General features: G+C 35.9%; 1 protein-coding gene across 15 annotated transcripts in view; it reads right to left on the minus strand.

Annotated features, from left to right (window-relative positions):
* The window catches only part of LOC106870412 (otoferlin), a 532,367-nt gene that overhangs the window by 343,120 nt on the left and 161,747 nt on the right, over positions 1-27,500 (minus strand). For all 15 annotated transcript variants that reach the window (XM_089340507.1, XM_089340505.1, XM_089340502.1 and 12 more), the window contains exons 4-10: positions 22,293-22,392; positions 21,856-22,097; positions 13,596-13,684; positions 12,467-12,608; positions 11,841-11,895; positions 11,128-11,259; positions 7,285-7,347 (exon numbers count right to left, since the gene is read on the minus strand). In XM_089340507.1, the coding sequence (XP_089196633.1) occupies positions 7,285-7,347; positions 11,128-11,259; positions 11,841-11,895; positions 12,467-12,608; positions 13,596-13,684; positions 21,856-22,097; positions 22,293-22,392 (823 nt within the window). The remainder of the gene's footprint in view (positions 1-7,284; positions 7,348-11,127; positions 11,260-11,840; positions 11,896-12,466; positions 12,609-13,595; positions 13,685-21,855; positions 22,098-22,292; positions 22,393-27,500) is intronic.

Consider the following 27,500-nt stretch of genomic DNA (forward strand, 5'->3'; position numbering starts at 1 on the left):
ATATCTATTTTTGGTGATAACAGCAAACTAGTTCTGTACAAAGTTATTCTGTCGATAAAACTGTGCCAGGTCATCGAATCAAAGCAATTTTCTTTCTGTATAACATCCTTCGAAGAGGGACAGTGCCCAAGGCCTTTGTAACCACTCTCAGATTAATGTTCAACTTAGGCAACTCTAAGTCAACATCTGCAGGGAAAAACACAAGAAGAGAATTTCGCAGAGATGGACTTACTGGGGGGGAAAATGATTGATGCAGTTGTTTATCTTGAAGTCAGTTTTGATCAAATAAATCTATAAACAACTGCATTACAGCTGTGACCCTCTCATCTTGTTGCAGGAATTATTTGTTGTGGACACTTCTAGATTTTTGCAGCATATTTATATAGATATTATCTCCTCCTTTCGTATAGTTAGGAATGTCTTGTCCATTGCGTCTCTTCTCTACTGTTAAAGAAAGATTGAAACTGATAAAAATAATGAAGTAAGTTAAGTACCGTTTTATGTCCTAGCGCTCAAAAAGCCAGTTATGTGGTTTCCATGTACTTGTATTTGTGCTGGCATTCACCTGGTGGAGGGTGAGCCAGCTCTGAATGTTCGGAGTTGTAGTGGTCCTCAGTCACATGTATACAGACTTGGTACAGGTAAAGATAAAGCTACCTTCTCGAGTCATGTCGACTCACAAGCTTCTCGGTTTCCATGGTGTATAGATTCCCCACCTGGATGGGACACTAGTTCATCGCAGGATTACTCACATAAACGCATATGTTTAATGAATATTTATGTCTATATTTTATATAAGTATATAGGTGTGTATGATACAAATGCATGTATCCATCCTTCCACCAATCCATCCAGCTTCTCTTCATTTCTCTTCTCACTATTCCTGGGAGGGTCATGGCGGGGTTGAAACCCCTCAGGCACCTCCTCCATAGGGTCCTATCAGAAGCAATTGTCATTAAGCTTTCCAAGTAGATTCCTAAGCTTGACCAACTTTGATTACAGATGTCATCCGACCATCTCATTCTTGATCTACCCCTTATGTCTCCCCCTGGTTGACTCAGCTTGAAGAATCCTTCTTGCAATTTTTTTCTGCAACATTCTAATTGCATCTCAGTAGAACTGATGCAGTGACCCCCCACCACCATCAATGCCGAGAAGTAGCAGTTCGTCCTGCAAGAACTCATTATATTCATTGTTCTGCTTTGGTAGAACTGGATTATTTCCTCATGCCTAAAAAAAATCTTGTGCAAATGGTGTTTCTTTATCGGACTCATTGTCTGAAATAATGAGTGTACATCCGTACATCCACCCATCCATCCATCCATCTAGCCAAACATGCACAGACGTGTGCGTGCGTGTGTGTGTGTGTGTGTGTGTGAGTGTGATTTCCATAAAAACCAATGAACATCGACTGAATAAAGGAGACAATACAAGTGTAAAAGAACCAATATATACTTTCATTTTATTGACACTGATTTCCAAGTTTTGGCAAGTGCGCATCTTAATTCATATGTAATTATACGCTTTGAAGATGATGATGATGGTGATGATGATGACATGCCTTCACACATATGTAAAAATATGCTTTTGAAGATGCTGCTGCTACTGCTGCTGCTGCTGCTGCTGCTGCTCATGATGATGGTGATGATTAGGATGAAGATGACTACAATGATAAGGATGATGAAAATGATGATGGCCATGATGATGGTGATGGTGATGACAACAACGGCGACGACGGCAACGATAACAACGACAATCATGATGATAATGATGATGATAATAATGGCAATGATGATGATGATGATGAAGACGACGATGATGATGATGATGGTGATGACACATGCATTTCACACATATGTAAAGATATTGCTTTGAAGATACCCTTTTTTCCATCCCCACCGTTACCACCGGCAAGTCACATGTTCCATGACAACAAAGCCACAAAAGGTATAAGGAAGACATCTAAAAACAATAAACAATAGCTGATTGTCTTTTGATGTCAAAATCAATAGGTTAATTCGTTGGAATATATTCTCTCTCTCTTTTTCCATTTTTCCATTGCCCCATGTATGTAAATTCTTTCAGGAGAAAACATAGTAAAAAAATATGTAGATATCTTTATATATCTTTATGCATACATACATATATATATAATAATAATAATATTAGGGATTATATATATATTTCAATATACAGTATCTATGTTCATTGAAATTCTATTCTAATACCTTATGAAGAGAAAATATATCAATAGCCAAGCCTGCCGCTGCCGATATCCTAACTATGACTTTGAGAGAGGTGGATGAGGAGAGATGAAGAGAAGAGGGAGAGAGAGATGGAGAGAGAGAGATGGAGAGAGAGATGGAGAGAGAGAGAGGGGAGGAGGAGAGAGAGAGAGAAGCAGAACAAAAATTAAGCAGTTATTTACACAAGTTTGATACTGCTTAAGCCGAAATGCATGAAGATATATATTTATGTGAGTGTGTGCATATATGTGTGTGTGTATATACATATACATACATACATATATATATATATATATATATATATATATATATATATATATATATATATATATATATATATATATATGTATATGTATCTATGTAACCATCTTTCTATTTGTCTATCTATCTAGCTATCTATCTTTCTCTGTTTCTTTTTATATATTCATGTATTTATATATATATATATATATATATACATGTGTATTTATATATATTTATATATGCCTGTGCAGCACATAGGACACAGTAGATGAGCAATGTTTAAAACCCCCTGTGTTCTTTAATTGTTTGAAAGTCAGTGTCCATGAATAGAAATCAAATTGTTTTCCAAAATATCTTGTTATCCGGAGCACAGATTATATATAGAAAAGACAAGAGTGCAGAAATATCTCTATTCTTGTTCTCCTTCTTTCTCTTTTTTTAACTCTCTCTCTCCCGATATATGCATATATATATATATATACATATATATATATATATATATATATATATATATATATATATACGATAGGCTTCTTTCAGTTTCCATCTACCAAATTCACACACAAGGCTTTGGGCCACCTGAGGCTATAATAGAAGACGCTTGCCCAAGCTGCTAAGCAGTGGGACTGAACCTGGAACCATGTGGTTGGTAAGCATACATACATAAATACATACATACATACATACATATATATATATATATATATATATATATATATATATGTGTGTGTGTGTGTGTGTGTGTGTGTGTGTGTGTGTGTGTGTGTGTGTATACATATACATATATATATACATATATATATATAAATATATATATATATATATATATATATATATATATATATATATATGCACACACACACACACATACACACACACACACACACACGCACACACATATATGTATAAGCACATTCACAACATACGTGCATATAACGATGACAATGGCAACAGCAGCATCAACTACAACAACTATGCTAATACATCAAATAAATGATTAGCAAACAGAATGAATTTGATTTCTGTGTTGGGAATTTATTTTCCTAGATCCCATTAAAAATTGTGTTGTCATTACTGGTTTCCTCTCCTAGATACATATATCCAAATATTATTCCCATAAAGGAAATGATTTGGTTTAATCACTGAAATATCTACAGTAATACAGAGAAAGATTGTCTGATTATTTGTTCAATTGCGAGACTATGTTCTAAAACAATAATCTTAATACAACATGACAATATTCTAAATTTTTAGTCATCATTATTCATATTATTATTATTATTATTATTATTATTATTATTATTATTGTTATTACTGTCATTGTTTCATTTACACATAAATATATTGTTTAGAATTTATGGACGTTTTGGAACGAGTGAGATTTTATAACCAGCATTCAACTGTATATATGTCTCTGTATGTGTGTGTGTGTATGTATGTATATATATATATATATATATATATATATATATATATATATATATATATATATATATATATATATATATATATATATATATATATATAATATATTTGTGTATGTGTGGGTGTGTGTGTTTGTATGTATTTATATATATACATTAGTGTTTTTATGTTCAGTTATAATAAAAATATTTTTACATTAATCTGATGGGTTACTCTATACTTTTGTGGAAAACAAATTTATTATTCGTAAACATGAATATTATTGACTGTGACTTTGAAGTTTTGGCCGGTTAAGCCATATGTATATATGTGTATGCATGTGTGTGTGTGTGTGTGTGTATTCTTTTGGCTTGGCTTCATGAGTATTTACAGAAGGACATGCTGTAATTCTGACGATTATATTTATACTACTACTACTACTACTACTACTACTACTACTACTACTACTACTACTATTCTTCTACTTGTTTCAGTCATTTGGCTGTGGCCATACTGGAACACCACCTTTAGTCAAACAAATCGACCCCAGGACTTATTCTTTGTAAGCCTAGTACTTATTCTATCGGTCACATTTTGCAAAACTGCTAAGTTACAGGGACGTAAACACACCAGCATCAGTTGTGAAGCAATGGTGGGAGGGCAAACACAGACACACACATATCTGGCAGGCTTCTTTCAGTTTTCATCTACCAAATCCACTCACAAGGCTTTGGAGGCTATAGTAGAAGACACTTGCCCAAGGTGCCATGTAACAAAATTACTCAGGAAACTTTATTACTCACAACTATTGGTGTGAGCAATAAAGCTTTCCAAGTTTTCCATCTCTATCATTTGTTTCATACTCAATGTACACTGAGGAATTTTTGAGGCAGACCCAGCGACAATTGTGTGTAATTACTGTGGATGACGCCAGGTAGCCATAGGCAATGAATGTGCTTTATTGATGTACTACTAGGAACAAATCCAGCACTTAAATATATATATATATGTGTGTTTGTGTGTGAGTTTAGAGGGATATATCATTCAGACAGATGTCATGGTTGAGTTCCGCTTAATGGTGCTTTGAAGAAATGTCTTTTACTATAGTTCCAGGCTGACCAAAGCCTTGAGAATGGATTTGGTAGATGAAGACTGAAAGAAGCCTATCATATATATATATGCTCCTGTTTACGGCTAACTACATCGATCAGTATTTAATGTCTATGACTTCTATTAGTTATTGGTCACTCTGCAAATTCCTCCAATGGCTAATTCTGAGCTTGCTTCACTGGACTGGCTATTAGTGATAATTATAACAAAATAGAACATGGAGACTTGATCTGTATAAAATTGTAAAATAAGAGCAAATAAATTTAGAGGATGAACAAGTCTCCATGTTTTATATCATTTTAATTATTGCTAATCATCATCTTCACATAACATCTACCTTCCAACAAATTTTCTTAAACAACGTAAATAACTAAATTTCAGGCCATGTGTTAAACAGCAACAATATTATCAATAAAGTATTGCATACCCTAACCACTAAGCCAGGCTTCTTTTAGTTCCATCCACCAAATCCATGCACAAGGCTTTGGTCAGTCTGGTGCTATAGCTGAAGACACTCATTCAAGGTTCCACACAGAGGGACTGAACCAAGAACCATGTGGTTGGCAAGCAAACTTCTTACCACAAAGCCATGCCCGCACCTACATACAACAAATTTTCTTAAACAATGTAAATAACTAATTTTAGTCCATGTGTGAAACAGTGGCAATATCATCAATAAAATATCACCTAATCATAAATACAAAGAAACTGAGTTAATTTCTCATGAAACTATTTCAGTCCATAGATCTCATCTCTGTCGGAAACATAGTCATTGTGGCTGTGTTCGTTGAATATAGTTGAATAATGGAACCTTTTAGTCGTATAATGCATTTTGTGTCTATTAATAGTGTTATGTCTCTTAGAACCATAATGTATCTGTAACTAGTTTAATTGCATCTATTAATCTGCCATTTAGTTAAATGCATCTTTTTGAGTGGCACACATCAGCTATCAATAATTTAGTATATTTTATTGACGAGGAAAAACAATCAGCAGTATAATGCATGAGTATAATGCATAAAGAAAAATAACTAAAAGATATAAAAAAAATATCACTCAGATACTTGGTCTTCTGTAGGATGGGAGAATGTGTGAAATGCATGCTGGGAGGGTGGAGGGAAGCCATGAAAATTAAAGTAAAATAATTAATAAATTAACAATTACAGGGAGTTCATGCTAATGTGATTTTTTAATTTTTTTTATGTCTCCTTTTTTTCGGGAACAGACTGATGTATTGTTGAACAGTCAATGGTGTTGGAGAGCATAAAGGTTAAAATTATAGTTAAAAACATATTTAGCTGACATGGAGAACTGGAAACTATCTGAGTATTGGAAAAGGGTTACATAGGACAACAGGTCTTGAGGTCTGAAGATATGCCATAAAGTTAAACCTTTTATGGACAGGAAACCCAGGGTAACCCCCAAAAACTGGCCTTCACCAGGAATATATATATAGTTGAAATTTACAAAAAACAAAACAAAAGAAGAAGACAGGTGCGTAAACAACAAACAGATGTATTAGTTTAACACTCAGGAAGTGAGAAAGTCTTTAATGTTTCAAGCCTATGCTCTTCAACAGAAAGGAACACAGAAATAAACAGGGAGAAAAAATAAAACCGGTTTAGTGGCTAGCATCTGTATGTCTGTATATATATATATATATATACAGACATACATATATGCATGTATATATATATATACAGACATACATATATGTATGTATATATATATATATATATATATATATATATATATATATATATATATATATATATATATATATATATATAATTGTTAAAGAGGACAAGAATAAAGGAATAAGGAGATGAAGAAAGAGAGGAAAAAAAAAGCATAATCCGTTACAGCACTTACCTAGTGTACCTAGTCGTTAAGATCACTTGTGAACTAAACCCCCATATTGTGTATATATATATATATATATATATATATATAGCAGAGACTCCAGCAAATAAGATCTGAAGAAGGAATTCTAATTCCGAAATATCATCGGACTATAGTTTACCAAGTTACAACAGGTATATAGTCCATTTTTTGTTCTATAGTGCATTGTTATACCTTCCTAAACTTTTTATTCTTTACAAACAATGCACAATGCTTCAAGTGAACTACAATATTCTCATATATATATATATATATATATATATATATATATATATACATACAGCCACACATATGTACATATATGTATGTGTGTGTGTGTGTGTGTGTGTGTGTAAAAAGCAAAGAGAGAATAAATAAAAAGAAAATTCTCTGTACTTACCGTTAATGTTATGATTTGGTCAAATAGCATAGCTGGAGCCATGTGGAAATCAAATACAAAATACTGAAATAATGAAAGAAAAAGAATTATTGATGAATCAATGGTTTTTTTTTTAAATGAAGGAATTTAGTTTCGTAATTGCATAAAACATCTTTAAAAGAGTTAAAATTTGGGGATTCTGATATTTTTACGAAACAAGAAATGCAGTGAAATCCAAGCTCCTGTCAAAACGTCTGACCCATGCCAGCATGAAAGGTGGATATTAGATAGTAATGATGATGATGATGATAATGACGATGATGATGACTATGATGACGATGATAATGAGGTGGAGGGGGAAGAGAAGGAGAAGGAAAAGGAGAAGAAGAGAAGGAGAAGGAAAAGGAGAGGAGGAGAACGAGGAGGAAGATGATGGTGGTGATGATGATGACGATGATGACGGTGGCAATGATGATGATGACGATAATAAATAAAAGCCACAACCAACAACTGTTGCTGTTATTGTTTGTGTGGCCAAAAAAGAATTAAAAAAATCAATATATTTTGTCTAGTGGAAGAACTAGCTATGGTAGCTTTGCACTTTACCATTCATCATCCAGAGGTTGTTAAAATACCATAGCTGTCATCGACTGCAATTGATAAATGAAGAATATTGTAACCCTTGGGGGGAAATCTGTGCATTTCTGCCCTTCTTAGAAATCAATCAATTATATTAATCTCAGATCTAAGATGAAATCCCTTTGAGTTACATCACACCTTTTAACTCTTTAAGAGCTAAAAAGACAGGTACAAATAACACAGCACCGATTCTGTGGCTAACTCAATAGAAAACTGACAATGAGTTTAACCGTTTAATTGTGAAGCATGGTTGAGTGGTGAAAAGTTTGCTTCTCAACCACATGGTTATGAGTTCAGTTCCGCTTAATGGTGCTTTGAAGAAATGTCTTTTACTATAGTTCCAGGCTGACCAAAGCCTTGTGAATGGATTTGGTCGATGGAACCTGAAAGAAGCCTGTCATATATATGTATATATGTATGTGTGTGTGTTATGTTTGTCCCCCTAACATCGCTTGACAAGGGATGGTGGTGTGTTTACCTCCTCGTAACTTAGCGGTTCGGCATAAAAGACTAATCAAATAAGTACTAGTCTTACAAAGAATAAGTTCTGGAGTTGATTTGCTCAACTAAAGGCAGTGCTCCAGCATGGCCACAGTCAAATGACTGAAACAAGTAAAAGAGTAACTAAACAAAAAAATAATTTTCTTCTACCCAGTATTGAATGCTTCGATACAGGTAAATTACTATTTGCCCTCTTATGGAACTGAAGAGAATTCCTGTGATGATATTTATTCTTTCTCCTTTCAGTTATGTTTTCTTTTTAAAATGTCTTTTCACTTACTGCACCCAGGCAACAGAAGTTCACTGTCTGGATACAATTTAAGATGGGGAATTAAGATTTCATCCAAGAACAGAAAAAACGATTTTATTTCTCAGAATAAAATGATACGGCAGCCTCAAGACAATGTAATACGATGTTATACCAGAGACAGTGTCTAAGCCATGAAAATAGTAATTGTTGTTACTTTTGTTGGTGACAGTGGAGGGGAAACTAACGTTAATGATGTTGACAACAATAATATTTGTATTTTTTCAACAAGGAGTAAAAAAAAAAAAAAACAAAGAAAAAAAAGGAAAGAAAGAAGAAAGGAAAAGGTGTGTGGTAGAAGATGAAGAATGATAAATGTTCAGTTGATGACATTCAGGCAAAGGTTAATGTGTGTGAATATACATATACGCACAAACACTTGTCTATAAGTATTAGCATATCTGTCTGTCTGTATGAATGTATGTATGTATGTATGTATGTATGTATGTATGTATGCATGTATATGTATAGGTGTGTATATATGTGAGGGTGTGTGTATATATATTTATATACATTATATGTATATATATATATACATACACAATGTGTGTGTATATATATATATATATATATATATATATATATATATATAAATATATAATATATATATATATATACACACAATATATATATACACAATATACATATATATAATATATATATATACATAATATATATATAAATATATAAATATGGCCTGGTTCTCTGTCAGTCACAATAATAAGTGCTTCAGTTGATCTGATCAATAGAACAGCCTGTATTCAGGAAATGTGCAAGTGGCTGAGTACTCCACAGACGCGCATACCCCTTAAAGTAGTTCTCAGGGATATTCACCATGACACAGAATGTGACAAGGCTGGCCCCTTTGAATTACTGGTACAACAAAGAATCTGGTGCTGTGTTAAACAATTCCTTGTTAGTAAAGCTGTCCTTAACGAAGCAGTGCAGCCCCACTGAAACTTGCTGACTTCATGGCTAAACTAGAAGAAACCATTTGATTCTGTTTGTCACGCATGGATAATAGATGATGGTGATGATGATGATGAGGAGGAGGAGGAGGAGGAGGAAGAGGAGGAGCATAAGGATGGGGATGATGACAGTGTCTTATCTTAATATTGACAATTTTGATTCAGAATGTGATTAGAGACCACGAATATGACAGAAATGATAACAGACTTAAACTAACGGATTAAGACTGGATTGGCAACAGTCGATGTGATTGCAATGATAAAGCCATCAGGATGTTGGCACCAGGATGGGTGTGCCAGAAATTGTAAGGAGATTATGCTTGTTGTTGTTGTTTAGTTCTAGATCTGGCTAGAATGAGCCAGCACTGTGTGTCTGTCACCCTCAGACTAAGGGAAACAACATGGGTTCAATTGCTGTGAGGAGCTGAGAGGTGAAAAATTGTACTTACAAACTCTTCTATAAACTCTAGCATAGACGGGTAATTACCAATGTAAATAGACATTAGACCTTTCATTACCAACCCGGCTGAAACCATCTCTGGCTCTGAGTACAAATGTCTTGTTTCTATAAGTTTTGAATTAAAATCTTCCACCAAACCTTAGTCACAATTTATGTTCCTAACACTATCTGAATAATAACTAAGTTATTTTACTAAATTCTTTGTTATATTTAAAATTAATTGAAAGAAATGAAATAATCAAAATTCAGTCTGTAGGCTTATTATGCTAGAGTTTATCTTGGTTTCTTTAGAATTAAAAGTGACCAAGAATACAATGTGAAGGAAGGAAATTGGGTTAAATAGTATGTAACCCCATGAACTAGGGTACATTGAAATCATAGGATGCAGTGTGGTGGAAGTGAATTATTTTGGCAAATGAACTTATTGAGCCACTGGCAGATATCACTGGAAGCTGAAATGGTGAACAGACATTGACAAAGCTGTCAATGGGCAGGATCAACCAGGATAGTTAGTGAACTATTGCTGTCACCTGTAGTTGTGGTGTGTGTGCAGATGAGGTCATTTCAGCTAGTGGTAGATCAAGGTGACAGAAACTGAAGCAAGCATGGAAAAGTGGGTGGTGATGATGATGATGACAACAATGATGATGATGATGATGATGATGATGATGACAATGACGATGTCGACAATGATGACGAAGAAGAAAAAGATGATGATGATGACAATGATGATAATGATGACGAAGATGACAACAGCAATCATGATGACAACAATGATGATGATGATGACAACAACGATGATGATGATGACAATGATTATGGTGATGAAGAAGAGGATGAAAGAAAAGATGATGATGATGACGAAGATGACAACAATGATGATGATGATGATGACAATCATGATGATGAGTAATAACACCCACCTACACACACACACACACACACACACACACACACACACACACACACAAAATAGACTTTATACATACCTCATTATAATAAGGACAGTTAGTCGATTCTTTCACACTGGTGTATCTTTTCTGGTCACCAACTGTCACACAGATAACAGGATCCATGTTCAATCCTGCTAATTGCCTAGCTTCTATGATGGTCACACAAACCTGCAACGAAAATCAGCATTAAAAAATAATTGGCAATTAGTTATGAAATGTTTAGACAGAATTTGTGAAATATTTACGTCAAAATCAGGACAGCAATTTGTCCATTATTGGGTATCTTAGATCTTAGATCTAAGATACCCAATAACGGGTATCTCTCTCGCCCCACCCCCTCTCTCTCTCTCTCTCTCTCTATATATATATATATATATATATATATATATATATATAAGAAAATTATATATATATATAAGAAAATTATATATATATAAGAAAATTAGATGACAATGGAATAAACAATTATGTTAAGAACTTCATTAGCTTACAACCGTTTCTGCTATAAGATGCAGTGGACTCATAGTATATACAAGGGCAGTGAAGTCAGAGTCATAGTCGTGGAGTCAGTGTCGGAGTCAGAAACAATTAAGGGGTAGTCAGAGTTGGAGTTGGTAAAACTATACTGACTCCGACTCACAATATACCTTATTCTTTAATATAAACCAGTTATAACATATAGGCCTACTCAAAGTGCAAGTGTATACATATGTTTTATGAGACATGTAGATGCTAAAACACACACTTACTTGAAAGTCTTGCGCTCGTAAAGATGCATGTTCCATATGATGATCTACTTTCGGTCTGAAATAAAAGCATGGGAACAAAGAAGTGTTAATTACTTTGATCAAATTAAGCAATAGAAACCACAAAACAAATCTATGTTGTTGTACAGCTAAACATTTGATACGACTGAAGAATCTAGTATTCTGTCGGTTATGACAATGAGGGTTCCAGTTGATTCGATCAACGGAACAGCCTGCCTGTGCAAGTGGCTGAGCACTCCACAGACACGTGAACCCTTAACATAGTTCTCAGGGAGATTCAGCGTGACACAGAGTGTGACAAGGTCGGCCCTTTGAAATACAGGTGCCACTCATTTTTGCCAGCTGAGTGGACTGGAGCAACGTGGAATAAAGTGTCTTGCTCAAGGACACAACGCGCTACCGGGAATTGAACTCACGACCTTACGATCATGAGTTGAATACCCTAACCACTAAGCCATGCCTTCACAGGACTGAAGAATATAGCATAAGAAGAAGAAGAAGAAGAAAATGATGATGATGATAAAGAAGAAGAAGAAGATGATGATGATAAAAAAGAATTATTATTATTATTGTTATTATTATTATTGTTATTATTGTTGTGTACCTACCGGTGCATTTTAGTAGGTGTCATAATAGCTGATCCAGTGCTTTCACTGCGTTGATCATCCTCCGTGCAGGTTGAATCCGTGCCAAATGCTGATAATATTGAAGATGCAATTTTAGCACTTTTGCCTTCAACAGACAGGACTTCTGGAAACGACACAAAAGAAAATATCAAAGAATTAATAAAAGACAATTAAGAACAAACAAACAACAACAAAAAAAAAACAGGAGGTGAATTGGTAAATTGGAAAGTCTAGAATATCTTGTGGTTTTTGTTCTGGTTCATGGTGTTCTGAGTTCAAATCTGGCTGAGGTCTTGAGATATACATTGAGCTGACACAAAGGGTGATAAGGCTGGTGTTTGAATTACAGGTACAACTCATTTTAGCCTGCTCAGTGGACTGGAGCAACATGGAATAAAATGTCTTGGCCAAGAACACAAAGTGTTGCCAGGAATTGAACTCATGAATTTACCCTAACCACTAACCATACCTTCACTGTACAAGGTGGTTACAAATTATCATAGGTCATCGAATGAAGGATATGGAAGATGCTGGTGGTTGAGTCAGGTTCTGTTCTGGTTTGCTATAAATGATGCACAACACTTGTTAACAATTTTACAGAAACTTTATTCACCACACAAAATATTTTCCATGTTGGTATTGAATAAATAATACAACAACAAAGGATATGCAGTCTCTGTGCAAATACGCCTGGCAAGACTGGTGGCACATCTTGCCCAGCTAAATTTGACACTCTACAAAGATCAGCATTTAAAAGTCATCTATTTATAACCCATGTTAAGAGATGTACAAGAAGGCTGCATCATATGATGACTCGATGCTGACTGGTCAGTTAATTGGCCAATCATGTGAAATGACTGTTATTAATCCGTGACTTTTACTTGGCAATTTGTCAGTTCAGTTCTGAATCTATTAGACATGTTGTACACCATCAAATACGGTACTAATATGTTGTTATTATGTTGGGTTTTACTTCTACTGACAACACTTGGATTAATCTGAAACTAGGAGGGAAGGTGTCCAAACAAACCCGACCAGGGCTCACACATTTGATCTCATGATTGCAAAGCTAGCTTCTTGACCATTTAGCCATATTCCATATTTTTCTTACCTGCTTCAGCTTCACCCAGTATTTGCTTGTTACTGTCTTCTGGCTTTTGTTTCATCACATTCTTGACCAATGAACTAAACTTTGCAGCCCTGTGTTCATAAAAGAAGAAAAGATAATAAATATAAGGCGTAGGAGTGGCTGTGTGGTAAGTAGCTTGCTTACCAACCACATGGTTCTGGTTTCAGTCCCACTGCGTGGCACCTTGGGCAAGTGTCTTCTACTATAGCCTCGGGCCGACCAAAGCTTTGCGAGTGGATTTGGTAGACGGAAACTGAAAGAAACCCATCATATATATGTATATATATATATATATATATATATATATATATATATATATATATATATGTATGTGTGTGTATGTGTTTGTGTGTGTGTGTTTGTCCCCCAACTTCGCTTGACAACCAATGCTGGTGTGTTTGCATCCCCGTAACTTAGCAGTTCGGCAAAAAGAGACCGATAGAATAAGTACTAGGCTTACAAAAAATAAGTCCTGGGGTCGATTTGTTCGACTAAAGGCGGTGCCCCAGCATGGCCGCAGTCAAATGACTGAAACAAGTAAAAGAGTAAAAAGAGTAAAGAGTATAAATAACAACGACAACAGTAATGATGATGACGGTAGTCCACTGGGAACATCCAGCATATTGAGAAGAGTACAAGTCAGTCGAGCGATATCTTCTCGAAAGTACCCCAAACCCATAGTTTGGTCATAGCTCTACAATCTATAAACCCCAAAAGAGACAGTGATAATAATAATCCTTTTTACTAAAGGCACAAGACCTGAAATTTTGTGGGAGGGGGATAGTTGATTACATCGACCCCAGTACACAACTGGTACTTAATTTATTGACCCCGAAAGTTTTCTTATGTGTGAAGTCATGAAGTCTCCTCTTTCTTTTTATTTGCATTGAAGACACTCACTGAAAACTACCTCACCATAAAACAACTTCTAAGAAGCCAGAAGTCATCACCTTTCTAACGCGCTGTCAAATGTAATATTTATTTAAATCGCTTTGAATTAATCATGCATTTTCTCATGGCTTTGAGATTTCAATGATGTCGTCGTGCAAATTTAGAATGGCATTGTAGGGTAGGTGTGAGAGGCGAGATCTGACCCTTTTTTAAAACGTAAAACAGGTGGAATACTTGAGCCTGATATGATTTGCTTAACCCTTTAACCTTCAAATTACTCTGTCAAACATAATGCTTATTGGTTCATATTATTTTGGATTAATAAAAGTGGTGAGCTGGCAGAATTATTAACAGGATGGGTAAAATGCTTTGCAGTATCTTGTTCATCATCATATTCTGAGTTCAAACTCCACCAAGTCAGCCTTTCATCCTTTCAGGGTCGTTATGCACTGGTGCTGACATAATGAACTATACCCCTCCCGACAAAATTTCAGGCCTTGTGCTTATAGTAGAAAGGATTATTTTGAATTAATCGTGCATTATCTCATAGCTCTGAGATTTTAGAATGACATTGTAGGTTATGCCTGAGAGGTTAGATCTGGCTTTTTTAATACGTAAAACGGATAGAATATTTGGCTCAGATAGAGGGATCGATGACATGACCAACTAAATATATGTTTCTGTATAAAGTGAGCTTTCTTACTGAGACAGATTGTCTTTGCAGACCAACAATATTAGCTGTTGTTACGTCTATACCATGGTGTTATGTTGCTGTCCAGGTTTCTGGTGACAATGATCTTCAGAAAACAGTTTTAGTAATTGGAGAAGGAAAAGATAAGTGTTGTTTCCTTAGTGCTACATATTGACACATATGCACTCAAACACACTCAGACATACACACACATGCACGCATACAAAAAAAAAAAACACGCAGTACACACCTACATCACAGAGATATACACACATGCACAAATGCACACATACACATACACATACATGCCCAAATGCACACATATGCATACATGCATATGCACACACATGTTCACATGCATACATATATCATACATACAAATACACACATGGACACACACAGACATACATACAAATATACACACACATGCATTCATGCATGCGCTCATGCACGCACATATATTTGTTTTAAGAGCTTGACTGATATTTGCATTATTAAAATTTTCACAGATGCTAAAAGTGTGTGATTGTGGAGACGCGTCAATGTTGAGTCATAAACCGACACAACCGAGGAATATATGTGTAAATATGTAAAACCCATTTATACATACATTGATGCACATTTCTACACACACACACACACACACACACACACACACACACACACACACACACACACACACACACACACACACACATATATACATATATATGTACAAACACAGACACACACATATACATATATATGTACATACACACACACATATATATACATATATATATATATGTATGTATACATATACACACACATGTATGTATATGTATTTATATATTTGTGTGTGTATGTGTATACACATACACACACACATATATATATAGATATATGGATATAGATATCTACAGATACAGATATAGATTGATAGATTTACATACATACATATACATGTATATTGTATGTATATACAAATATGTATACACACACATACATACATGTAAACATACACAAAGACATGTACAGAGTTTTAGTTGAACAAATCAACCCCGGTCCCTATTTTTTAAAATCCTCGTACTCAATCTATTGGTTTCCTTTTACTGAACCACTAAATTACAGGAACATGAACTAAATTGCTAAGTTACGGGGACATAAATGAATGAACACCGGGTGTTAAGTGATATGCACACACATACACACATTATCATTATCATTTAATGTCCATTGTCTATGCTGGCATGGGTTTGACGGTTTGACAGAAGATGACCAGCTGAAGGGTTGTTCACAGATCAATGCCCTTCCAAATGCCAACCACCTTACAGAGTGCACTGGGTGTTTTACACAGCACTGGCATGGCAGCTTTTCGTGTGGAACCAGCACTTACGAGCCTGCAAGATTAGGGATGCTCAGCTGGATGGGGATGCAAGGGACAAGCCTGTTTGCAAGGGCAACCAGGCTTTACTTAGCTTGGTGTGACTTTTCAAGCACAACAAACTGCAGTGTTAAGCAGTGATGGTGGGACAAACATGGACACAAAAACACACACACTCACAGACATATATATATATATATATATATATATATATATATATATATACATGCATACATATTATATATATATATGAATGGCTGTGTGGTAAGTAGCTTGCTTCCCAACCACATGGTCCCGAGTACAGTCCCACTGCGTGGCACCTTTTGAATGGATTTGGTAAACGGAAACTGAAAGAAGCCCGTTGTATATATGTGTGTGTGTATGTTTGTGTGTCCGTGTTTGTTCTCCCCACCACCACCACCACCACCATCGCTTGACAATTGATGCTGGTGTGTTTAATGTTCCCATAATTTAGCAGTTCGGCAAAAGAGACCAATAGAATAAGTACTAGGCTTACAAAGAATAAGTCCTGGGGTCGATTTGTTCAACTAAAGGCAGTGCTCCAGCATGGCTGCAGTCAAATGACCGAAACAGATAAAAGGGAAAAAAAAGAATAAAATATATATATATCATCATCATCATCATCATCATCGTTTAACGTCCGCTTTCCATGCTAGCATGGGTTGGACGATTTGACTGAGGACTGGTGAAACCGGATGGCAACACCAGGCTCCAGTCTGATTTGGCAGAGTTTCTACAGCTGGATGCCCTTCCTAACGCCAACCACTCAGAGAGTGTAGTGGGTGCTTTTACGTGTCACCCGCACGAAAACGGCCACGCTCGAAATGGTGTCTTTTATGTGCCACCCGCACAAGCCAGTCCAGGGGCACTGGCAACGATCTCGCTCGAAAATCCTACAGGAGCCAGTCAGGCGGTACTGGCAACGGCCACGCTCAAAATGGTGCATCTCATGTGCCACCCGCACAAGAACCAGTCCAGGGGCACTGGCAACGATCTTACTTGGCTTGCCGGGTCTTCTCACGCACAGCCCATTTCCAAAGGTCTCGGTCCGTAGTCATCGCCTCGGTGAGGCCCAATGTACGAAGGTCTTGCCTCACCACCTCAGCCCAGGTCTTCCTGGGCCTACCTCTTCCACGGGTTCCCTCAACTGTTAGGGTGTGGCACTTTTTCACGCAGCTATCCTCCTCCATTCTCACCACATGTCCATACCAGCGCAATCGTCTCTCTTGCACGCCACAACTGATGCTTCTAATGTTCAGCTTTTCTCTCAAGATACTTACACTCTGACGGGTATTCACATTGACATTACACATCCAACGGAGCCGCGTATACATATGTATATATATATATATATATATATATATATATATATATATATATATATATATATATATATATATGTACACACACACACATATATATATATACATATACATATATATATATATCATATGTACATATATGTATATATATTATATGTATACATAATGTGTATGTGTGTGCATATATATATATGTATATATATATATATATATATATATATATATATATATATATATATATATATATATGTATATATGTATATATATATATACATATATATACATATATATATTATATGAATTTTACATTCATTGTATGTAGTTCCTTGTTACAAAAGACATCTTTCAGTATATGTCATTGATTATAATGTCAGAACCGTTTCTTCCAACTCAAGTAATTCCCAATACTATAGAATGGTTGAGAATGGAAGAAGAGGAACAAAAGAAGAAAAGAGAAAAAAAAGACAGTTTGATGCTAAGCTGTTGTCTATGGCCAAAGTAAGTAGACATTACAGAAACTTCTAATGGTCAATGTTATTCTGGATTTTCAAACATCGTCACTCAAGCTTCACACATACACTCAGGGACGCAGACTAACACACACACACACACACACAAATATACACATACGCACAAAGAAATACAGTGACATATATACACACACATGCATACAATAAGACACTAATGGATAAACTGATGGACAGTTGATGGACAGAACATAAGCCATTACCATAATAGGCCTTGCTTTATGGTAGAGCCATTTCAGTTTTAAAGACAATTTCCAAAGATATTTTGTATATGGTTGTTACAAGTGATGATGATGATGATGATAATGATGGTAATGAAGAGGGAGAAGACAACGACGGTGATGACGATGACAATGAAGAGGGTGATGGTGGCAATGACAGAGATGATGATGATGGTGATGAAGATGATGACGATGATGGACAATGACAATGAGGAAGAGGAGGAAGGGAGGTCGTTGACAATAATAACGATGATGATGATAACGACGACGATGATGATGATGGCGATGACAAAGATGATGGTGATGATGTTGGTGGTGACAATGATGGTGCTGATGTTGATGATGGTAGTGATGACAATGCTGGTGATTTTAGTAATGACTATGACAATTATAATGAAGATGACAATGATGATGACAATGATGATGACAAGGTGGTGACCCAGTATGGCTGCAGTCCAATGATTGCAGCCTTACTGGGTCATTAGACTGAAACAAGTAAAAGATAAAAGATATATATACATATACATATATATATACATATATGATCTTTCAATTTCTGTCTACCAAATCCACTCACAAGACTTTTGGTCAGCCTGCAGCTATATATATATATACATTAGGTGTTTGCCCAAGGTACCACACAGCGGAACAGAACCCAGAACCATACAGCAGGGAATCAAGTTGCTTACCATAAAAGCTATGCCTGTGCCTACTTATATACATCATCTCTCTCTCTTTTTCTCTCTCTATGTGTGTGTATGTATATATATATATATATATATATATATATATATATATATACGTACATATGTATGTATGTGTGAGCATGTGTGTGTGTGTGTCTGTGTGTGCCTGACTCTATGTCTGCATCAGTCTCCAGTAACTTAGTGGTACAATTAATATATATCACCCGACTTAAACATAAGTATTGACTGGAATCAATATAAATGACAAAGACCTTTCAAGATGGTGTCCAGCATAGCAGCAGCCTAATGACTTAGACAACTAAAAGAGTCTATATATATATTGAGCACAGTATACAATGAGCTTATTATTATTGTTGTTACACCCACCCAAACACACACACACACACACACATACATACATACGCATACATGTATTTATGTACACACACACACACACACACACATACATGCATACGCATACATGTATTTATGTACACACACATACACACACACACACACATGTATATATATATGCATATTCATAGATTAATGTATACGTGCGCGCGCGTGTGTGTGTATATATATATATATATATATATATATATACGTATATCTTTATACTTACATATACATGCACATGTTCACATCTATATATATATATATATATATATATATATATATATGTATATATATATATATATATATACATAGATATATATTCATAGATTAATGTATATGTGTATATATGTGTGTCTACATATATATATATATATATATATATATATATATATATATATATATATATATATATATATATATATATATATATAGACAGATATATATAGATACATATACATACAAACACACATATATATATAATATATCGCTATACCTACAGACACAATACACACACACACACACACACACACAAGTATTTTTTTATAAGTTCTTATTATTCTTAGACAAAAAAACTTTCCTCAGCTATTGTGCTGCTACTAATTCCGATAAAACTAAAGCTTTGCTTTCACTCTCTCTGTTTCTTTGTCTGCCTTTCTTAGTGCCTTTCTCTCTCTCCTTTTCTTCAATTCGTAAAGGAAACATAGACAACACCATTGAACAGTTATTCTGTATGTCTTCCTTGTTTTCTTATAACTTATCTCAAACATTGCTATTATTCTGATATATTTATATCAATATACGTGATAAAAGCCATCAAAATGCTGAGAAAATATTTACTTAATATTATTTCAGCTATTGTGTTCCTTGCTGGTTTTTTTTTTTTTTGCTTTTTTTGAAAAAACAAAATTTCTTGCCATTTTATTATTGTCTTTTTTAAATATATTTTATTTTAGTGGGTGTTGGTGCAGCTGTGTGGTAAGAAGCTTGCTTCCGAACCTCATGGTTCAGGGTTCAGTCTTACTGTGCTGGCACCTTGAGCAAGTGTCTTTTACTCTAGGCCAACCAAAGCTTTGTAAGTAAGTAGATTTAACGGATGGAAACTGAAAGGAGCCAATCTTATATATACACACACACACACACACATATATATATATGCATATATATATATGCATATATATATATATATATATATATATATATATGTCTATAATAGAAGACACTCGCCCTAGGTACCACGACCACGCAGTGGGACTGAACCCAGAACCATGGAGTTAGAAAGCAAACATCTTACCACACAGCCACTCATGCATCTATCACTGTACCAATGTAGGCGAAAAACAAACAATTCCATACCAAATTTAAAAGTTTCCATTCCACTTATCCAACATCTCCATCCCTTCTATACATTCCAACTTAAAGCCAAACATTCGTGACTAAAACCACATGAAATTTCATGCCAGAATTAACAGAGAATTTTGTTATAGAACAATTCCATGATAAAACAATACGGTTTTAGTATAAACCACGTATTGTCATGCAGAAAAGTGGCCTGCACTTCTCGTCGAGTGTTGTTTAATGTTAAATGTCAACATTTGTGTACTCTGCATTCTCACATTTAAAAGATTAATTTCATATTGACTGATGGTCGTCCGTTATTTACTTACTTTAAACATTAACTCATATTTCTGCGAAATCTGCTTAAGACAATCTTAACACTTTTAAGAGGATTTATTTGCAGAGGTGCAAAGCATAGTTGCATGGTTTAGATGTTTGATCTGCATGCAGGCACATGATTCTGCTGTGCAATATCTTGGTCAAGTGTCTTCTTATCATGGCATCAGGGTTCACAAATACCTTGGGATTAGAGTCTGGTAGCTGCAGACTCTGTGGAATCCAAAACATGTATGTGCGCAGGTGCGTGTACGTGTGTGTGTGTGTGTATGTGCACATGTATGTGTGTGTATGCGTATCTTTTATCTTTTATTTTTTACTTGTTTCCGTCATTTGATTGTGACCATACTGGGGCATCACCTTAAAGAATTGTGTGTATGTGTGTGTATGTGTTTGTGTGTTTCCCAAATTCTTCCCCTAGTGCTCCCTCACCCACTCTCCCATACTTACCCACTTGGAGATATACCAAAAGAACCTCGAGCAGCAACAGCACTAAACTTTGACATCTTTCCATATTTCTGTGGACTCGATGGTAAGGAATGTCTCTGGTTTTTGATTATCAACTGCTTACCATCCTCACCCTCTTCACCTTCCTCTTCCTCCTCAGCTTGGACATCTTCAAAACCACCCTTTTGCCAGATACCAACAGAACCATCTGGAGCATTATAGGTAAGTTCAAAGTCGACTTTAGTCTGAAAAACAAAAAAGAAAAACAAAAAAAATAAACCAAATAACTCAAACAAATGCTTGTTTTAATTAAAAGAAAATAAATGGTCAACAAGAATAAATATGAAGAGAATTAATGAGAGCCATGAAAAGGAAGAAGGAAATGAAAAAGATAACAACAAAATTAAAAATAATATTTATTTATTTATTTCTCAACTTACCTTCATAGCTACATTATTACTGTCAAGAAGTGTGTCTGATACCTCGATGTGACCAACTTCGATTAATTCTTGAAGAATGATACGAAAAGTGCCAATAAGTCTGTAAAAGGTAGAAAGAAACTTTCATTGTAATCCAGTCAAATACAGACCTGCATAGAAACCTATACATAGGTACACACATTCACAAAAATATACATGTATACACGCGTTCGTATTTATTCGTGTGTACGTGTATGTGCATGGTGTGTATGTGTGTGTGTGTGTGTGTGTGTGTGTGTATGTGTGTGTGTGTTTGTGTCTGTGTCTGTTCCCCCCCCTCACTGTTTGAAACCGGTGTTGGTTTGTTTACATCCATGTAACTTAGCAGATCAACAAAAGAATCCAATAGACTGACAGATTAAAAGAAAAAAAAAAGATTAAAGAATGAAGTGCAGGTGTCAATGCCAATTTGTTTGAATAAGCCCTTGAAGGTGTTACTGTAGATGGCCACAAAAAGATTAAATTTTCTTAAAATTTACTCAGCACTTAGCAAAAACAACTAAAAAAAAAAAAAAAAAAACAGAAAGACATACACTCACAAAAGCCCTCAAACAAATTAACACAAATGCATATCTCTTTCTTTCCTCTCTTTTCTGTCTTTTTCCATTTCTGTTATCTGCACTCATTGACTCTTACTATTTCTTCCCCACCACTCTTTTTATCTATCTTTCTCTCTCTCTTTCACATATTTTCTTTCCTCTAAGTTCTATTTTGACAAAAATCATATCTTTATTCATTCATGCTAGCATTCTCCCCCCCCTCTCTCTCTCTCTCTCTCTCTCTCTCTCTCTCTCATTTTTTTTCCTCAGCTGAGTTGAAAGAAAATGTTCTTTTTTTTTGTTGTTGGACAAAAGGAAGTCATCTTCAAATTGGCTCCAATGCTAAAAAAATGACTTAGAGCATATAATTATCACATCCATTATGTTTGACAAAAAGGACATGAGGTGGGATGGTCACTGCTGGAATGCTTTACTGATTTAGTGAACTCCAGTTCTTTTATAGAAGGACCCTCTATACTATTGCTCAACCTGCAAAAAACAACAGTCGAGTCTCACTCAATACTACATGCCCTTTGAGACATCTATGTGATAGTATCACATAAAAGGTGCCTGTGCCACCATCATGTAGAAAGTGTTCAGTACACCCTGTAAGGGGGTTGGTGTCAGTGAGGGGCATCCAGCCATAGAAGCCATGCCAAAACAGACAACTGGAGTCTGGTGATGCTCTCTGGCTTGCCAGCTCCTGTCAAACTGTCCAACCCCTGGGGAATGGACGTTAAAAGATGATGACGATGATGATGATGATGATGATGATGTTTTTTTCTAAATGACTTTTTTTAGTGGAAGAAAGTCAGTGCATATAACTCCTTTTCAGGACCCCCCCCCGTGATGGGGATGGTGGGGGTGGCAGGAGGAAGAGAGGAAGGACAAAAGGAAGTTGTTTCCAAAGTTGCTCAAATATTTACAAAATGACTCGGATGATACAATCATTGCATACATTATGCTTGACCACCATAAGGACATGAGGTGGGATGGTCACTGCTGCAATGTTTCAGATCGTAAAAAGTGTGCCCAATTAGGAGTGATGACAAACCTGGTGGTTACGTAACAACAACCAATGACAAGTGGTGGTGGTGGTGGTGGGGGAATTAGATTTAATAAAGACAAGAGTAACATCACAGAGAAGTACTCAGAGTCTCATGTAAAGAAAAATAAACGACCCTAACGAACTTGGTAATAAACCAAAAGTAGAATTCACAAGATAGAAGCAAAACTAGTAATAATAATAATAATAATAAGGTTGTGATATCAGAAATGCAGTTTTGACATTTACGTATTAAAATGTATAGTACTGATCATAAAAACCAAACAGCTAATTTTCTCACAAATCCAATTAATAGCTGAATACTTTCTCTATACTGCGTTAATAGAGAACCAATCTATATGTTAAACAGCAAAGGCAAGTAATGAAATGTTTGATATCAAAGAGTAATGATAAACCCTTTGAATATTCATAATTATCTGTTTATGCTCTTAATTCAGTTCCTGATGGGGGTTGGTAGAAATTGCTTTTCATCCTTCAGAGGTCGATAAAATAAATGCATTTTTATCCATCTGAGGTCGATAAAAATGAATGCATTTCATACTTGTCTGAAGTCGATGATAAAATAATAATAACCGAATATGTATTAGCTTCGATGTACGTGACCGTGCCTTTTTCCCTTCAAATTTGTGTCTCTGTGCACACTATAAATCACCACCACTGGCATCATAATCTCATAATCCTCCTCCCCTTCCCTCCCCTTCCCTCCCCTCCGCCTCCTCCTCCTCATCATCGTTATTATTGTTGTTGTTGTTGTTGTTGTTGTTATTTTCATTCAGTAGTCACAAACTTTTATTGTATAATTTCATTGTACTGTTGAACACAGCCCTGTTCAATACCCAAGGGAGTTCAGTGTTTTAGTATCACTTCTGTATTTTTCTATTCTACTGAGAATATTCTATGCAGGATGTGTGCAGCGCTGTCTAATACTGCAGCATTTTGTAGTGGTGCAGTGCCTAGTAGTGCTATCTTCTGAATGTCGTGTATGGAGTGTGTCATGTAATATGTGCTGTACGAGGGCATGCTGAAAAGTTTCTGGCTTTGGGCAAAAAAAAAAATGCAGGAGGATCAGTTAATTATGATTTTATTCAACATATTCCTTTCTCAGATTCACACACTTTTGACAGCAAGTCTTCAGTTTTCCTAAAAGCACCCACCACACTCTCGGAGTGGTTGGCATAAGGAAGGGCATCCAGCTGTAGAAACATTGCCACATCAGATTGGAGCCTGGTGCAGCCATTTGGTTCGCCAGTCCTCAGTCAAATCGTCCAACCCATGCTAGCATGGAAAGCGGACATTAAACAATGATGATGATGATGATGATGACATATATATATAAAGTAACAAGCTGAGGAAAAGAAATCCTTCAAAGAGGCGTGTCAAACATACAATTCACTGGTACGTCAGTTGGATACCATATAAATACTGGTATAATTCAATTATTGTTATATAAATAGTATATCTCTATATTTAATTTATCTTTATATATATACACACACACACACATACATATATATATACATACATATATATGTGTATGTATATGTGTGTGTGTGTATACTTACATTATGCACTCACAAATACTCAAGCACACACACACACACACACACACACACACACACACACACACATATATAACGAACAACCATGCTACATGGCAGTGAAACATGGGCTGTAACTGCTGAGGACATACGTAAGCTCGCAAGGAATGAAGCCAGTATGCTCCGTTGGATGTGTAATGTCAATGTGAATACCCGTCAGAGTGTAAGTATCTTGAGAGAAAAGCTGAACATTAGAAGTATCAGTTGTGGCGTGCAAGAGAGACGATTGCGCTGGTATGGACATGTGGTGAGAATGGAGGAGGATAGCTGCGTGAAAAAGTGCCACACCCTAACAGTTGAGGGAACCCGTGGAAGAGGTAGGCCCAGGAAGACCTGGGCTGAGGTGGTGAGGCAAGACCTTCGTACATTGGGCCTCACCGAGGCGATGACTACTGACCGAGACCTTTGGAAATGTGCTGTGCGTGAGAAGACCCGGCAAGCCAAGTAAGATCGTTGCCAGTGCCCCTGGACTGGTTCTTGTGCGGGTGGCACATGAGATGCACCGTTTTGAGCGTGGCCGTTGCCAGTACCGCCTGACTGGCTCCTGTAGGATTTTCGAGCGAGATCGTTGCCAGTGCCCCTGGACTAGCTTGTGCGGGTGGCACATAAAAGACACCATTTCGAGCGTGGCCGTTTTCGTGCGGGTGACACGTAAAAGCACCCACTACACTCTCTGAGTGGTTGGCGTTAGGAAGGGCATCCAGCTGTAGAAACTCTGCCAAATCAGACTGGAGCCTGGTGTTGCCATCCGGTTTCACCAGTCCTCAGTCAAATCGTCCAACCCATGCTAGCATGGAAAGCGGACGTTAAACGATGATGATGATGATGATGATGATGATATATATATATGCACATCCTCCCACACACACACTCATATGTATGTTCCTAGACAGTGTTCCACTTACACAAAACATTCTTCTCCACACAAAGTAAACCTGGTTTAATATGTCAATAGTATCATTCCTGGGATTCTGATGCTGTAGATTTTGATACAAGAAACTTAATTGAAACAGTGTGGCTGCTGGCAACACATATATATATATATATATATATATATATATGTCTTATGTGGGAGTCGATCTCTTTCAACAGGTAGCATACGAAAGCAGGGATGGGCGAGGCAGTAAAGCTATTGTATTGTATCAGTTATTTGTTATATGATCTTAGAACTGCATGGATGCATTGCTAGACAGAGATATTTCCTTCACATTATCTCATATACCTTTACTTTTATAATAGTGCACAGGTCTCATTTCATGATTTGAGTAATAAACAATGTATGTTCTTGTATTAGCCCCAGGTCAGCCGTGATAGAGCAGACAGGCATTTGTTCGCTCATCTTTCGTTCCAGCTCACAGTGGCCCTGTTTTTACTTCTTTATTGCTTCTGCTCTTTTCTTTATTCTTTCTTTTCTTTCTTTCTTTTGTTCTGTATTTCTTTCTTTCTTTTGTTCTGTATTTCTTTCTTTCTTTTTTTTCATTCTTTTTCTCTTTTGCTCTCTCTTTTTCTTTCATTCTTTCTTTCCTTCTCTCACTCTCTCTTTTCCTTTCTCCCCTTTTTTCTTCTTGCTTTCATTCTTTCATTCTTGCTGTTTTCATTCTATCTATTTTTTCTTTCTTTTTTCATTCTTTCATTCCTTTCTTTCTTTCTTTCTTTCATTTCTCTTTCATTCTTACTTTTCTTCTTCTTTCATTCTTTCATTCCTTTCTTCCATCTTTCACTCTCTCTTTTTCTTTCATACCATCTTTTCTTCTTGCTTTCATTCTTTCATTCTTATTCTCTTTCATGCCAGCATGGAAAACAGACATTAAATGATGATGATGATGATGATGATGATATATTTATTTACTTATTTTATCATTTTTTTCACTTGTACTTGTTTCAGTCATTGGACTGCAGCCATGCTGGGGTACCGTCTTGAAATGATTTTAGTCAAAAGATTGACCCAGTATTCATCTTTTAAACC

This window comes from Octopus bimaculoides, chromosome 23 (genome assembly GCF_046866305.1).
Source record: "Octopus bimaculoides isolate indiv1 chromosome 23, ASM4686630v1, whole genome shotgun sequence".
Taxonomy (NCBI): domain Eukaryota; kingdom Metazoa; phylum Mollusca; class Cephalopoda; order Octopoda; family Octopodidae; genus Octopus; species Octopus bimaculoides.